This window comes from Cherax quadricarinatus, chromosome 20 (assembly GCF_038502225.1).
Source record: "Cherax quadricarinatus isolate ZL_2023a chromosome 20, ASM3850222v1, whole genome shotgun sequence".
Taxonomy (NCBI): domain Eukaryota; kingdom Metazoa; phylum Arthropoda; class Malacostraca; order Decapoda; family Parastacidae; genus Cherax; species Cherax quadricarinatus.
Window position 1 is genome coordinate 42518488 of NC_091311.1, and position 15794 is coordinate 42534281.

The window sequence follows — 15794 nt, forward strand, 5'->3', positions numbered from 1 at the left end:
CAACACAACAGCACTATACAGTATACAGCACAAAGCAACATGTTACTACTCTAAGCAATACAACAGTCTACTGTGCTACACAACACATCGGACTATAACACTACACAGCACATTACAAGAGATTACTATACACAATAAACTGGGAGAAATTTATTGCTTGGGATTAGGAGTGAATGAAATTAATGAAGGAGTAAGAAAGGTAACCTTGAAAAAAGCAACATGACAGGTAGAAAATTTGAAAGAGTAAATATATAATAAGTAATGTTAATAGAGACCCGCAGACATGGGACAAACTGAAATTACTCTTTAACCCCTTGACTGTCGCAACCCCAAATCCTGAGGTGTCTCCTGGTGTCGCAAAATCCCCCCCTCCCCCCTCCCCCACAAAAAAATTCTCTTATGAAATGATAGAGAATATTTTCCCTATTGTAATGACACCAAAAGGAATGAAATTTGATGGAAAATGACGGAATTACGCTCTCGCGAAGTTAGCGATATTTACGAATTGGCGATTTCGCCCACTTTGAGCCCTATTTTCGGCTAATTCCATTGTTCCAGTCAACCAAACTCGTAGCTATTTCTTTAGAACTCCATTTTTTCTATCGACTGAGTACAAGAAACTGCCCATTTACTGATTTCAACTACCCAATAAGGTGATCAGAAATTTGCAATTTGGCCAATTTCACGAAAATTAAAACATATGACAATTTCAAAATAGGGTCCAGAATGAACAGCGCAGACATTCCTGGCTCTAAAATAACATTTTCTTTGTTCATCAGTCATGTCTCCAGGCCCCTCTGATATTACTCTTGCTTTCTATTTTGAATTTTTATTCACACAAAAAATAGAAGATTTACTGTTATGCAGACTATTGCAATATTGTAATAATTGTTTAAATAATGTCAACCCATTCATGACTGCATATTAGAATGGCTAGTTGGACATTGGAAAATGACATCATTTGTTTACTTTTGAACATCGGCAAAAATAAAAAATTTCTGCTACTTTGAGCTCCATTTCAAGGTTCTTTTCATAGTAAAACCAATTAAAATCACCTCTATTTCTATAATATGTTTTCCATCCTATCATATGAGACCAAGAAAACGAGAATACAGCCATAAATACTATACGAAAATAGAACACAAAGTCGGTATTTTAGTTAAAAAAAACGGTCAGTTTTTTTTTTCTTATTATGCACTGCATGCTGTAGTATTTTTTTTATGTGGTGCACACTGACCACACAGACTCATTCTCTCACATGTGGGCCTACCAGCTTTCTCCTGCTTGATTTGAAGCCGCTAGAATTTATGAGTATATATACGTCGAAATCTAGGTAGTAGGTTGGTAGACAGCAACCGCCCAGGGAGGTACTACTGTCCTGCCAGGTGAGTGTAAAACAAAAGCCTGTAATTGTTTTACATGATGGTGGGATTGCTGGCGTCCATTTTTCTGTCTCATAAACATGCAAGGTTTCAGGTAAGTCTTGCTACTTCTACTTACACTTCGGTCACACTACACATACATGTACAAGCATATATATACACACCCCTCTGGGTTTTCTTCTATTTTCTTACTAGTTCTTGTTCTTGTTTATTTCCTCTTTTCTCCATGGGGAATTGGAACAAAATTCTTCCTCCGTAAGCCATGCGTGTTGTTAGAGGCGACTAAAATGCCAGGAGCAAGGGGCTAGTAACCCCTTCTCCTGTATAAATTACTAAATTTAAAAAGAGAAACTTTAGTTTTTCTTTTTTGGCCACACTGCCTCGGTGGGATACGGCTAGTTTGTTGAAAGAAAGAAAGATATACGTCAGAAACGGTGGCTTGTAAGACGTATATATACGACCAGAACAGTCAAAGGGTTAACAGGCCAAACATTATTTTTACTACACAACTTTTACTACACAACTAACTTCCAACAGATGAAAAAAAAATTTTAATTTTTCTTGACTGATATTTTCCATACAGAAACTTATTTTGTTTATCTTTTTTACTTAAACAGAATTCTCATTGAGTGCTTTTATTCGACAGCAAACAAGTGGTGCAGACCTAGCTCTTTTAATGCTGGATGTATTTGAGAAGTCCAAAACTGAGCCAACAGAAGACCAAATATCTCAAATAGCCAAGTAAGTTGTGGATATATTGCTGTTCCCTTTATAACTGTTGATTAATCATTGTTTTCAAAATTAATGTTTTCCACAGTCAATGAAAAAGGCTTTGATTATTTCCCTCATTAAGCCTTTCTTTGATTTGGGAACATTTCAAACTATTGTCCTGTTTTAAATCTTACACATCTTTCTAAATTGACTGAATGTGCTATTCTAAATTAATTGTTTCCTCTTCTGCAGTATAGCCATGTTCTTCCTAGCATTCAGTCTGTGTATCAGTCATTTAACTTAACTGATATGGCTTTGTGTAAAGTTTACAATGATTTGATGCTGAACACTTGTTTAGGAAATGTCATTGCTAATTTTCTTTGACCTTTCTTCTGTATTTGATACTATTGATCATGGAATACTAATGAGTGATCTTTTAGGCTGTGGCCTTAGGGATACTGCATTGTCTCTTCTGAAATACAGTGGGTGATCATAATTTATGTGGGTTACATTCCTAAAAATTGCACTGCCATTGATTTCTCTGATTTATGAACTGAAAAATATGGGATAAATAAGGTTGCATTAGTGATGCTTAATGTCTTGAAATGAGTGGAGAGGGTGGGTGTGGATCTTTTGGGCCACGGTTGACGGTTGGAGTTAATGTGATGTTGAAGGTTGGGGATCTTGTATTCTGATGCAGCTTCACCAGTTGATTGATACTGTGGAGTGCTCAGGTATTCTATCATATGTTGCTGCAGTTCTGTTTGCAGCTCACTGTGTATTCTAGACTGGTTAAACCATCCAACACTAAATGTGCACTTGTTTTGTGGCTATCCTTCCTCCTCATAAACTGTTTTATAGTATAAGGCTTTGTCCCAAATAAAAAGGACATCAGGTGAAATACCATTCTCTGTTGGCCTTTCAGTCTACACATTTAGTAAACATTATGTTTATTTAACTGTAATCTATTTCTCATTCTTTTCACCATGTCACATTGAGTGTTATTTCTTGCACAAGCTTTTATCTTCGTATTATTGTCTTAAACGAATCATTGATTCTCGAACACCAGATGCTAGGGCCTCTTCCATGATGCATGCACCACCCTTCAGCGTCTCAATTACCCAATAATCTTTCTGAAATAAGCATAATTTTGTGCTTCCTTCCTTGCTTCACCAGTATCACCTGCACTTCATTTGGATACCACGATACATATCGAGAGACAAGATGAAGTGATGAAAAGAAGGAAAAACTGAGCAGTGATATACACTGACCCATGTGGGACTTAGTTTGCATTCATTCATTCTCCCTCACACTTTACCCTGTACTGCTAAAACAGTTAAGCTGCCTAATGCATAATGATCGGTTTCCTGCCTGCCTGCCATGACACTCCATAGCAGAAATGCGTACTGCCAATAGAAAGGAATTCCACTCCTGCGTGCCTTAAAAGTCGTCACGTTTCTATTGGAAAAGAAAAACTAAATTTAAATTACATAGTATTGAACTGTGAGCTATGATCTTGCAACCTCAGGTTTTCTACTAATATTTTTTGTGTTGGTCATATTGAGTAGGAGTCTGTGACCAAATCTGAGCAATCTCCTTTGCCCTATGTATTCCTTAAGGCTCTGTTCTTGGACTGATATTGTTTTCTGTATGTTAATCACTTAGCCTTACTGTTGGATGTCTGTGGGGTTGATTTTCACTTTCATACTGATTATATGCAGATCTGAATTTGCATTTTGAACATGGAGTATGTATTCAAAACTGTTTTAGTGGTTCTTTTTCTTTTTTTTTTTTTCCTGAATATTTGGAAATACAGATTGAATATTTCAGTGCCTTAACCCTTAAACTGTCCAAATGTAGATCTACATTCACTCGTGCAGTGCTCCAAATATATAAAAAAAAAAATTGTTTTCTTTTTTTAATTAAAGAGGGCAATTTTCTGTGTGTTAGAAGACCAAAAAAAAAAAAATTTTGGACCAGTACTTAACAAGATATAAGACTGCGAAGTTGGCGCTGGATGCTCACCCGACGGCAATGTCGAGTCCTGCCGCTTGCAGAGGTGTTGCCAATATACTTTTTCTCTCGTTTTTTATTTAATTTATATATTAAATTGGGGAGGAGGAGTATGGAAGAAGTGAATGTTTTCAGATACTTGGGAGATGACGTGTCGGCGGATGGATTTATGAAGGATGAGGTTAATCATAGAATTGATGAAGGAAAAAAGGTGAGTGGTGCATTGAGGTATATGTGGAGTCAAAAAACGTTACCTATGGAGGCAAAGAAGGGAATGTATGAAAGTATAGTAGTACCAACACTCTTATATGGGTGTGAAGCTTGGGTTGTGAATGCAGCAGCGAGGAGGTGGTTGGAGGCAGTGGAGATATCCTGTCTAAGGGCAATATGTGGTGTAAATATTATGCAGAAAATTTGGAGTGTGGAAATTAGGAGAAGGTGTGGAGTTAATAAAAGTATTAGTCAGAGGGCTGAAGAGGGGTTGTTGAGGTGGTTTGGTCATTTAGAGAGAATGGGTCAAAGTAGAATGACATGGAGAGCATTTAAATCTGTAGGAGAAGGAAGGCAGGCTAGGGGTCGTCCTCGAAAAGGTTGGAAGGAAGGGGTAAGGGAGGTTTTGTGGGCGAGGGGCTTGGACTTCCAGCAGGCGTGCATGAGCGTGTTCGATAGGAGTGAATGGAGACGAATGGTATTTGGGACCTGATGATCTGTTGGAGTGTGAGCAGGGTAATATTTAGTGAAGGGATTCAGGGAAACCGGTTATTTTTATATAGCCGGACTTGAGTCCTGGAAATGAGAAGTACAATGCCTGCACTCTGAAGGAGGGGTTTTGGGATATTAGCAGTTTGGAGGGATATGTTGTGTATCTTTATACGTATATGCTTCTAAACTGTTGTGTTCTGAGCACCTCTGCAAAAACAGTGATTATGTGTGAGTGAGGTGAAAGTGTTGAATGATGAAAGTATTTTCTTTTTGGGGATTTTCTTTCTTTTTGGGTCACCCTGCCTCGGTGGGAGACGGCAGACTTGTTGAAAAAAAAAAATTATGTTCTGAAAATTACATTTTATAATACTGTAGTTCTTGTGATTTCATAGCCAATCGTTGTTCTGACGCTAATATTAGGTACAGAAATAGTACTCAGATAGTCACAATCACACTGACAGGTGAACATTTTCACCTGCCTTGGTCATTTACTATTGTCTAGAAACATGTACAAAGTATTTATAGGTCTCAGCAATGTTTTAGACATGCTTGAGTATACAGTGGACCCTCAGATTTTGTAATTAATCCATTCCAGAGAGTCTGATGAAAGGCAAAATTTATGAATGGCAAAACCATTATCCCCATAAGAAATAATGTAAATCCAAATAATCTGTTCCAGACACCCAAAAGTATTAACAAAAAATATTTTTTACATTAAATATAGATTTACGTACAGAAAAGAATGAGAAATCAAGTACATATAAAACAATGATAACATCACACTTAACTTTATTGAAGACACTCATTGGTGTATAGAAAATGGGAGGAGGGGAGAGGGTTAGGGTAATGTTCCTCCACAAATGTTTGCACCTCACTCCACTTTGCACAGATGTCCTTAATCTTTGAAGAAGGCACCTTCTTCCCTCTCTCTTCCTCCTCCTCCTCTGAAGCAATTTCCTCAGCTGGTGTACATAAGAACATAAGAAAGGAGGAACACTGCAACAGGCCTATTGGCCCATACTAGGCAGGTCCTTCACAAACCATCCCACTAACAGAATATTTGCCCAACCCAGTTTTCAATGCTCCCCAAGCAATAAGGTTTGATAATTCTATTCACTTGTGCGCAAGTCCCACTCAAATCAAATCGTGTGTGTGGGGAAGTACCCTGGCTGGTGTGTGTGTGGGGAATTACCCTGGCTGGTTTGTGTGGGGAAGTGCCCTGGCTGGTTTGTGTAGGGAAGTACCCTGGCTGATTTATGTGGGGAAGTACCCTGGCTGGTTTGTGTGGGGAAGTACCCTGGCTGGTTTGTGCAGGGAAGTACCCTGGCTGGTTTGTGTGGGGAAGTACCCTGGCTGGTTTGTGTGGGGAAGTACCCTGGCTGGTTTGTGTGGGGAAGTACCCTGGCTGGTGTGGGGAAGTACCCTGTTTGATGTGTGGGGAAGCACCCTGGCAGGTGTGTGGGGAAGTACCCTGGCTGGTGTGTGGGGAAGTGTCGTGGCTGGTGTGTGTGGGGAAGTACCCTGGCTGGTGTACATAACATGAGAAAGCAGGAACACTGCAGTAGACCTGTTTGCCCATACTAGGCAGGTCTTTCACAAACCATCCCACTAACAGAATATTTGCCCAACCCAATTTTCAATGCTCCCCAAGCAATAAGGTTTGATAATTTTGTTCACTCGTGCGCAAGTCTCGCTCAAATCAAATGGTGTGTGTGGAGAAGTACCCTGGCTGGTGTGGTCTTTCTTGAATTCTATCGTGTTTCTTGCCTTCTCTACTAAAGGGCTGGCACTAGGAGCTTTGTTTTGGCCCATGGTGGCTTATTTAGCAGTTGCAAGCACAAAAAACAATTGATTATTATGAAATTTATCATATGAATGAGTGGGGTGATGGTCACTCGCCAATAAACAATGCCACACTAACTGGGAATGGTGGGTGGGGTGCCTTTGTGTGGCACGGACGCTGGGAGGCCGCTCATATGTGTTCTGGACGACCGACGAATGGCGAGGCAAATTACGAACTGCGAGGCTATATTTTGACAAAAAAGTTGTCGAAAGGTGAAATTTACGAAGTGCGAGGCTTACGAAACTCGAGGGTCCACTGTATACGAAACTTCTTGAAGCATGGTGTTTATGACGAGTGTCACTAAACTGCTGACAGGGTAAGCAGTGGAGTGACACGATGATAGTGCACTGCTGCAGGGAACCCTGGCTTTATTTGTTTTTGCTGTTACACACAAACATGTATATCTGTCTATCTATCTGTCTGTCTGTCTCTGTCTGTATATCTGTCTAGCTCTTATCTGTCTTTCTGTCTGCCTGTGTTTGTATCTTTCCGTCTGCTTGTCTCTCAGTCTTAGAGAGCGGCTCGTAAACCAACAGGTATTACACACGATGCAGAAGTGACAATGTGTATTACTTGCCAGTCATGCTTATTATGTCTTATATCTACAAGCACTACATAGCACTTGGCATAGCACTATGTATAATAACTGTACTTATATGTACATATGAGAAATAGACAGAGATATAGATAGACGGTGATATAGACAGAAATATAGATAGAGATATAGAGATATAGTAAGTAGTAGGTTGGTAGACAGCAACCACCCAGGGAGGTACTACCGTCCTGCCAAGTGAGTGTAAAACGAAAGCCTGTAATTGTTTTACATGATGGTAGGATTGCTGGTGTCTTTTGTCTGTCTCATAAACATGCTACTTCTACTTACACTTAGGTCACACTACACATACATGTACACGTTTATTTATACACACTCATCTGAGTTTTCTTTGATTTTATCTTAATAGTTCTTGGTCTTATTACTTTTCCTTTTATATCCATGGGGAAGTGGAATAAGAATCTTTCCTCCGTAAGCCATGCGTGTTGTAAAAGTCAACTAAAATGCCGGGAACAATGGGCTAGTAACCCCTTTTCCTGTAAAGATTACTAAAAAGAATAAGAAGAAGAAAATTGTCAAAGTGGGAAGTCTGAATGTGCATGGATGTTGTGCAAATGATAAGAAAGAGATGATTGTGGATGTTATGAATGAGAAGAAACTGGATGTCCTGGCTTTAAGTGAAACAAAGCTGAAGGGGGTGGGAGAGTTTCAATGGAGAGGAATAAATGGGATTAGGTCAGGGGTTTCAAATAGAGTTAGAGCTAAAGAAGGAGTAGCAATAATGTTGAAGGATAAGCTAGGGCAGGAAAAGAGGGACTACAAATGTATAAATTCAAGGAATATGTGGAGTAAAATAAAGATTGGATGTGAAAAGTGGGTTATAGTAAGCGTGTATGCACCTGGAGAAGAGAGAAGTGTAGAGGAGAGAGAGAGATTCTGGGAAATGTTGAGTGAATGCATGGGGAGTTTTGAATCAAGTGTGAGAGTAATGGTGGTTGGGGATTTCAATGCTAAAGTGGGTAAAAATGTTATGGAGGGAGTAGTAGGTAAATTTGGGGTGCCAGGGGTAAATGTAAATGGGGAGCCTTTAATTGAGCTATGTGTAGAAAGAGATTTGGTAATAAGTAATACATATTTTATGAAAAAGAGGATAAATAAATATACAAGGTATGATGTAGCACGTAATGAAAGTAGTTTGTTAGATTATGTATTGGTGGATAAAAGGTTGATGGGTAGGCTCCAGGATGTACATGTTTATAGAGGGGCAACTGATATATCGGATCATTATTTAGTTGTAGCTACAGTTAGAGTAAGAGGTAGATGGGAAAAGAGGAAGGTGGCAACAAGAAGTAAGAAGGAGGTGAAAGTGTATAAACTAAGGGAGGAGGAAGTTCGGGCGAGATATAAGCGACTATTGGCAGAAAGGTGGGCTAGTGCAAAGATGAGTAGTGGGGGGGTTGAAGAGGGTTGGAATAGTTTTAAAAATGCAGTATTAGAATGTGGGGCAGAAGTTTGTGGTCATAGGAGGGTGGGGCAGGAGGAAAGAGGAGTGATTGGTGGAATGATGAAGTAAAGGGTGTGATAAAAGAGAAAAAGGTAGCTTACGAGAGGTTTTTACAAAGCAGAAGTGTTAAAAGAAGAGCAGAGTATATGGAGAGTAAAAGAAAGGTAAAGAGAGTGGTGAGAGAGTGCAAAAGGAGAGCAGATGAAAGAGTGGGAGAGGCACTGTCAAGAAATTTTAATGAAAATAAGAAAAAATTTTGGAGTGAGTTAAACAAGTTAAGAAAGCCTAGGGAAAGTATGGATTTGTCAGTTAAAAACAGAGTAGGGGAGTTAGTAGATGGGGAGAGGGAGGTATTAGGTAGATGGTGAGAATATTTTGAGGAACTTTTAAATGTTGAGGAAGAAAGGGAGGCGGTAATTTCATGCACTGGCCAGGGAGGTATACCATCTTTTAGGAGTGAAGAAGAGCAGAATGCAAGTGTGGTGGAGGTACGTGAGGCATTACGTAGAATGAAAGGGGGTAAAGCAGCTGGAACTGATGAGATCATGACAGAAATGTTAAAAGCAGGGGGGGATATAGTGTTGGAGTGGTTGGTACTTTTGTTTAATAAATGTATGAAAGAGGGGAAGGTACCTAGAGATTGGCGGAGAGCATGTATAGTCCCTTTATATAAAGGGAAACGGTACAAAAGAGATTGTAAAAATTATAGAGGAATAAGTTTACTGAGTATACCAGGAAAAGTATACGGTAGGGTTATAATTGAAAGAATTAGAGGTAAGACAGAATGTAGAATTGCGGATGAGCAAGGAGGCTTCAGAGTGGGTAGGGGATGTGTAGATCAAGTGTTTACATTGAAGCATATATGTGAACAGTATTTAGATAAAGGTAGGGAAGTTTTTATTGCATTTATGGATTTAGAAAAGGCATATGATAGAGTGGATAGAGGAGCAATGTGGCAGATGTTGCAAGTATATGGAATAGGTTGTAAGTTACTAAATGCTGTAAAGAGCTTTTATGAGGATAGTGAGGCTCAGGTTAGGGTATGTAGAAGAGAGGGAGAATACTTCCCGGTAAAAGTAGGTCTTAGACAGGGATGTGTAATGTCACCATGGTTGTTTAATATATTTATAGATGGGGTTGTAAAAGAAGTAAATGCTAGGGTGTTTGGGAGAGGGGTGGGATTAAATTATGGGGAATCAAATTCAAAATGGGAATTGACACAGTTACTTTTTGCTGATGATACTGTGCTTATGGGAGATTCTAAAGAAAAATTGCAAAGGTTAGTGGATGAGTTTGAGAATGTGTGTAAAGGTAGAAAGTTGAAAGTGAACATAGAAAAGAGTAAGGTGATGAGGGTATCAAATGATTTAGATAAAGAAAAATTGGATATCAAATTGGGGAGGAGGAGTATGGAAGAAGTGAATGTTTTCAGATACTTGGGAGTTGAAGTGTCGGCGGATGGATTTATGAAGGATGAGGTTAATCATAGAATTGATGAAGGAAAAAAGGTGAGTGGTGCGTTGAGGTATATGTGGAGTCAAAAAACGTTATCTATGGAGGCAAAGAAGGGAATGTATGAAAGTATAGTAGTACTAACACTCTTATATGGATGTGAAGCTTGAGTGGTAAATGCAGCAGCGAGGAGACGGTTGGAGGCAGTGGAGATGTCCTGTCTAAGGGCAATGTGTGGTGTAAATATTATGCAGAAAATTCAGAGTGTGGAAATTAGGAGAAGGTGTGGAGTTAATAAAAGCATTAGTCAGAGGGCAGAAGAGGGGTTGTTGAGGTGGTTTGGTCATTTAGAGAGAATGGATCAAAGTAGAATGACATGGAAAGCATATAAATCTATAGGGGAAGGAAAGAGGGGTAGGGGTCGTCCTCGAAAGGGTTGGAAAGAGGGGGTAAAGGAGGTTTTGTGGGCAAGGGGCTTGGACTTTAGCAAGCGTGCATGAGCGTGTTAGATAGGAGTGAATGGAGACGATTGATACTTGGGACCTGACGATCTGTTGGAGTGTGAGCAGGGTAATATTTAATGAAGGGATTCAGGGAAACCGGTTATTTTCATATAGTCGGACTTGAGTCCTGGAAATGGGAAGTACAATGCCTGCACTTTAATGGAGGGGTTTGGGATATTTACAGTTTGGAGGGATATGTTGTGTATCTTTATACGTATATGCTTCTAAGCTGTTGTATTCTGAGCACCTCTGCAAAAGCAGTGATAATGTGTGAGTGTAGTGAAAGTGTTGAATGATGATGAAAGTATTTTCTTTTTGGGGATTTTTTTTCATTTTTGGGTCACCCTGCCTCGGTGGGAGACGACCGACTTGTTGAAAAAAGAAAAAAAAAAGATATAGACAGAGATATAGGCAGATACAGACAGATAGACAGTCAAAGGCAGCCAGCCAGCCGGCCAGCCTGCTGAATACGTATTACACACGTTCCAGAGTTGTTTCTCTTTACTTAGGGTATAGGTTATAGGACATTCTGGCAGAATGACACTATCATTGGTATAAGAAATGAAAGGATGTTTCACGAATGTTACGTATAGGTTATTATTGAGGTTTTTGATATTTCCTCGACCACTTGTGGCCACATCCATCACTTTCCTCTTAAAAGGGGAGTGTTAATACAACATGACATCAGTGAATCCCTGGTGTTTGCCACCCTGTTTGCTCTAGCTGGCACTCAGTTGAACTGGTGTTCCCACAAAGTACTAAGTGGTCCCAGATTTTTTTAATACTGTGCACACCAAGCGTTAAGACCCATTCTATACTGACCAGGCCTCTCAGGCCAGTCATGCCAAATTTAGAGGCAGGAAAAATAAAACGTAGATCTACATTTGGAGCGCTAACAGTACAAATGTAGAGGTACCTTTGGATAGTTTAAGGGTTAAATAGTGGTATTGTCTATTTGCAGCCTGTAGGACTTGAGTCCTGATAGTGGAAGTACAGTGCATGCACTCTAAAGGAGGGGTTTGGGATATTTGCTGTTTAGAGTGACATCTAGACTGCACAGCTCTGGCAAAACAGTGATAGTGTGAATGATAGTGAAAGTGTTTTTTGGATCGCCCTGCTTCACTGGGAGACGACCAGCATGTAAAAAGAAAAAAGAAAACATTTCTAAATCTTGTGTATTTTTTTTATTCATTATTTTTATGGAGTCAGGAAATATCTTGATACACAGAGTATCTTGGTCCTTATCCATACATTTGTTTCCTCTTGAATTGATTTCTCCAATTGTTTATTTGTGAGTTTGCTTGATTACTTGTTTATAAAGACTTCAGTCTGTACTGAGTCATGCTACTAATCTAGTATTTTCTCTCCCAACTGGGGTTTCCACTAGTCCCTATAAGGCAAGAATTTAATTTAACTCTGTCTACTAACATTTAAAGTTCTAGAACTCAAATTCTGTCAAGCTTTCTTGTTTGTTGTAGGAGGATTGTGTTTGGCTAATTGTTTACCCCAAAGTGTAGAATAATCATTTGTGGCACTACAGTGCTCACCTGTTGTGGGTCAGAGCTGTTGGTTTGTTTTTAGAATTTTCCTAATAACATCTAAGTGAAATTGTCGTAAGTTCACTTTATTTCTTATTTACGTAGGGTACTTGTTGAATGCATTTATTATTGTCACATCCAAGAGATTGAATATCAGTTTCATGCACTACCACTTGCAATTTCTTACACATTTCACACACCTAATTTGTATATGCAATTAGCAAACAAAACACATTCTTAAAAAATAATTTAAACAGGTTTGTGAGTGATTTACCTATTTTTGTTTACTTAATATATTATAGGGAAAACATATTATCAGGCTTTTATATGCATTTGAAAGTGAATAAAGGCTATGATTTGCTTTACAGCTGTATTCGTGAACCTAACCTGCTGTATAAGTGGGGTCCATCCTCTGCTCTATTTTTTGACATATATTTTGACAGCAAATCAAGTATCCTGTATCATAATTGTTACATGCCTTGATTCCAGGTAATGGTCTTGTGTTACAGTAGTTATATATTGTAGTTTTAACAAAGATTCACTTACTGTGGTCAGTATGTGGTAAATGAAAATCAAGTATTGTATATGCTGTAATACTAAACTGTAGGACATTATTTTTACAGTTTATTCAGTCTGTTGAACCATGGCACACCTGAACGTCATCAGTACCTCGTTCGAGCAGTAAAATGGTCATGTGGAGAGAGACACAAGCTAGGCCACCCAAGACTACATCAACTTCTTGCACAGACACTATGGAAGGGTAAATCTAGGTTGATGCTTAGAAATTAATTTATAGCAAGCAATCTGCTTTTTTTTTTTCATCGTTGTTGTACTACCTTGTCCCTCTTATACGTACTCTTATTGCAGCCCAGTTAACCCTTATACTTTCCTTGATGGTTTTTGTGCTCAGCAGCAACACACACAAAAAACAAGATACAGTATAAATCTAGTGAAGAGCGCTAACTTAAAATGAGTTCCCATCTATTTATATATTTGTGTGTGTAGAATTTGATCCCATATTCTGCTTGAAAATTGCAGCAAATTGTCTGATTATATGGGGTTATATTCCTCAGGTTTAGCATGTTACATAAAATTGTGTGTTACATTTCATGAAGATATGGGAACTATTTTCATATAGTCGGACTTGAGTCCTGGAAATGGGAAGTACAATGCCTGCACTTTAAAGGAGGGGTTTGGGATATTGGCAGTTTGGAGGGATATGTTGTACTCACCTATTTGTACTCACCTATTTGTGGTTGCAGGGGTCAAGTCTTAGCTCCTGGCCCCTCTTCACCGGTTGCTACTGGGCCCTCTCTCTCCCCGCTCCATGAGCTTTATCAAACCTCGTCTTAAAACTGTGTATGGTTCCTGCCTCCACTACGTCATTTTCTAGGCTATTCCACTGCCTTACAACTCTATGACTGAAGAAATACTTCCTAATATCTCTCTGACTCATTTGTGTCTTCAACTTCCAATTGTGGCCTCTTGTTTCTGTGTCCCCTCCCTGGAACATCCTGTCTTTGTCCACCTTGTCTATTCCACGCAGTATTTTATATGTCGTTATCATGTCTCCCCTGACCCTCCTGTCCTCCAGTGTCGTCAGGCCGATTTCCCTTAATCTTTCTTCATAGGACATTCCCCTTAGCTCTGGAACTAACCTTGTCGCAAACCTTTGTACTTTCTCTAGTTTCTTGACGTGCTTTATCAAGTGCGGGTTCCAAACAGGTGCTGCATACTCCAGTATGGGCCTGACATACACGGTGTACAGTGACTTGAACGATTCCTTACTAAGGTATCGGAATGCTGTTCTCAGGTTTGCCAGGCGCCCATATGCTGCAGCAGTTATCTGGTTGATGTGTGCTTCCGGAGACATGCTCGGTGTTATACTCACCCCAAGATCTTTCTCCTTGAGTGAGGTTTGCAGTCTTTGGCCACCTAGCCTATACTCGGTCTGTGGTCTTCTGTGCCCTTCCCCTATCTTCATGACTTTGCATTTGGCAGGATTAAATTCGAGAAGCCATTTGCTGGACCAGGTGTCCAGTCTGTCCAGGTCTCTTTGAAGTCCTGCCTGGTCCTCATCAGATTTAATTCTCCTCATTAACTTCACATCATCTGCAAACAGGGACACTTCTGAGTCTAACCCTTCCATCATGTCATTCACATATACCAAAAATAGCACTGGTCCTAGGACCGACCCCTGTGGGACCCCGCTCGTCACAGGTGCCCACTGTGATACATCATTATGTACCATGACTCGTTGTTGTCTCCCTGTCAGGTATTCTCTGATCCATTGCAGTGCCCTTCCTGTTATATGCGCCTGATGCTCTAGCTTCTGCACTAATCTCTTGTGAGGAACTGTGTCAAAGGCCTTCTTGCAGTCCAAGAAGATGCAATCAACCCACCCCTCTCTCTCGTGTCTTACTTCTGTTATTTTATCATAAAACTCCAGAAGGTTTGTGACACAGGATTTGCCTTCCATGAATCCGTGCTGGTTGGCATTTATACTCTTGTTCCGTTCCAGGTGCTCCACCACTCTCCTCCTGATAATCTTCTCCATAATTTTGCATACTATACACGTCAATGACACAGGTCTATAGTTTAGTGCCTCTTTTCTGTCTCCTTTTTTAAAAATGGGAACTACATTTGCCATCTTCCATACCTCAGGTAGTTGCCCAGTTTCCAGGGACGTGTTGAAGATTGTGGTAAGTGGCACGCACAACATATCTGCTCCCTCTCTAAGGACCCACAGGGAGATGTTGTCCGGTCCCATTGCCTTTGAGGTATCGATGTCCCTTAGCAGTTTCTTCACCTCCTCCTCATCTGTATGTATGTCGTCCAACACTTGTTGGTGTATTCCTTGCTGGTGTCCCCATCTGGTCTGTCCCCCCAGAGTCCTTCCTGACTCTACTGTAAATACTTCCTTAAATCTCATGTTGAGCTCCTCACATACCTCTTGATCGTTTCTTGTGAGTTCTCCACTTTCTTTCCTCAGCCTTATCACCTGGTCCTTGACTGTTGTCTTCCTCCTAATGTGGCTATACAGCAGTTTCAGGTCAGATTTGACTTTCGATGCTAAGTCGTTTTCATACTGTCGCTGGGCCTCCCTCCTTATCTGTGCATACTCGTTTCTGGCTCTTCTACTAATCTCCTTGTTTTCCTGGGTCCTATGCCTCCTGTACCTTTTCCATTCTCTGTTGCACTTAGTTTTTGCCTCCCTACACCTTCGGGTAAACCAAGGACTCGTTTTGGTCTTCCTATTATTTCTGTTTCCCTTGGGAACAAAACTTTCCTCTGCCTCCTTGCACTTTGTTGCCACATATTCCATCATCTCGTTTACTGATTTTCCTACCATTTCTCTGTCCCACTGAACCTCCTGCAGGAAGTTTCTCATACCTGTGTAGTCCCCCCTTTTATAGTTTGGCCTGACCCCTTCAGTTCCTGTTACCTTCTCCACTTGTAACTCTACTATATAATCAAAACTCAGAACCACATGATCGCTAGCTCCAAGGGGGCCTCTCGTAAGTGATGTCCTCAATGTCTGAACTGCTCAGGGTGAACACAAGATCCAGTCTTGCTGGCTCATCCTCCCCTCT

General features: G+C 40.1%; 1 protein-coding gene across 1 annotated transcript in view; it reads left to right on the forward strand.

Annotated features, from left to right (window-relative positions):
* Positions 1-15794, forward strand: part of LOC128700871 (Golgi to ER traffic protein 4 homolog) — a 64060-nt gene that overhangs the window by 25390 nt on the left and 22876 nt on the right. The window contains exons 3-4 of the mRNA XM_070087009.1: positions 2029-2123; positions 12825-12961. Of these exons, the coding sequence (XP_069943110.1) occupies positions 2029-2123; positions 12825-12961 (232 nt within the window). The remainder of the gene's footprint in view (positions 1-2028; positions 2124-12824; positions 12962-15794) is intronic.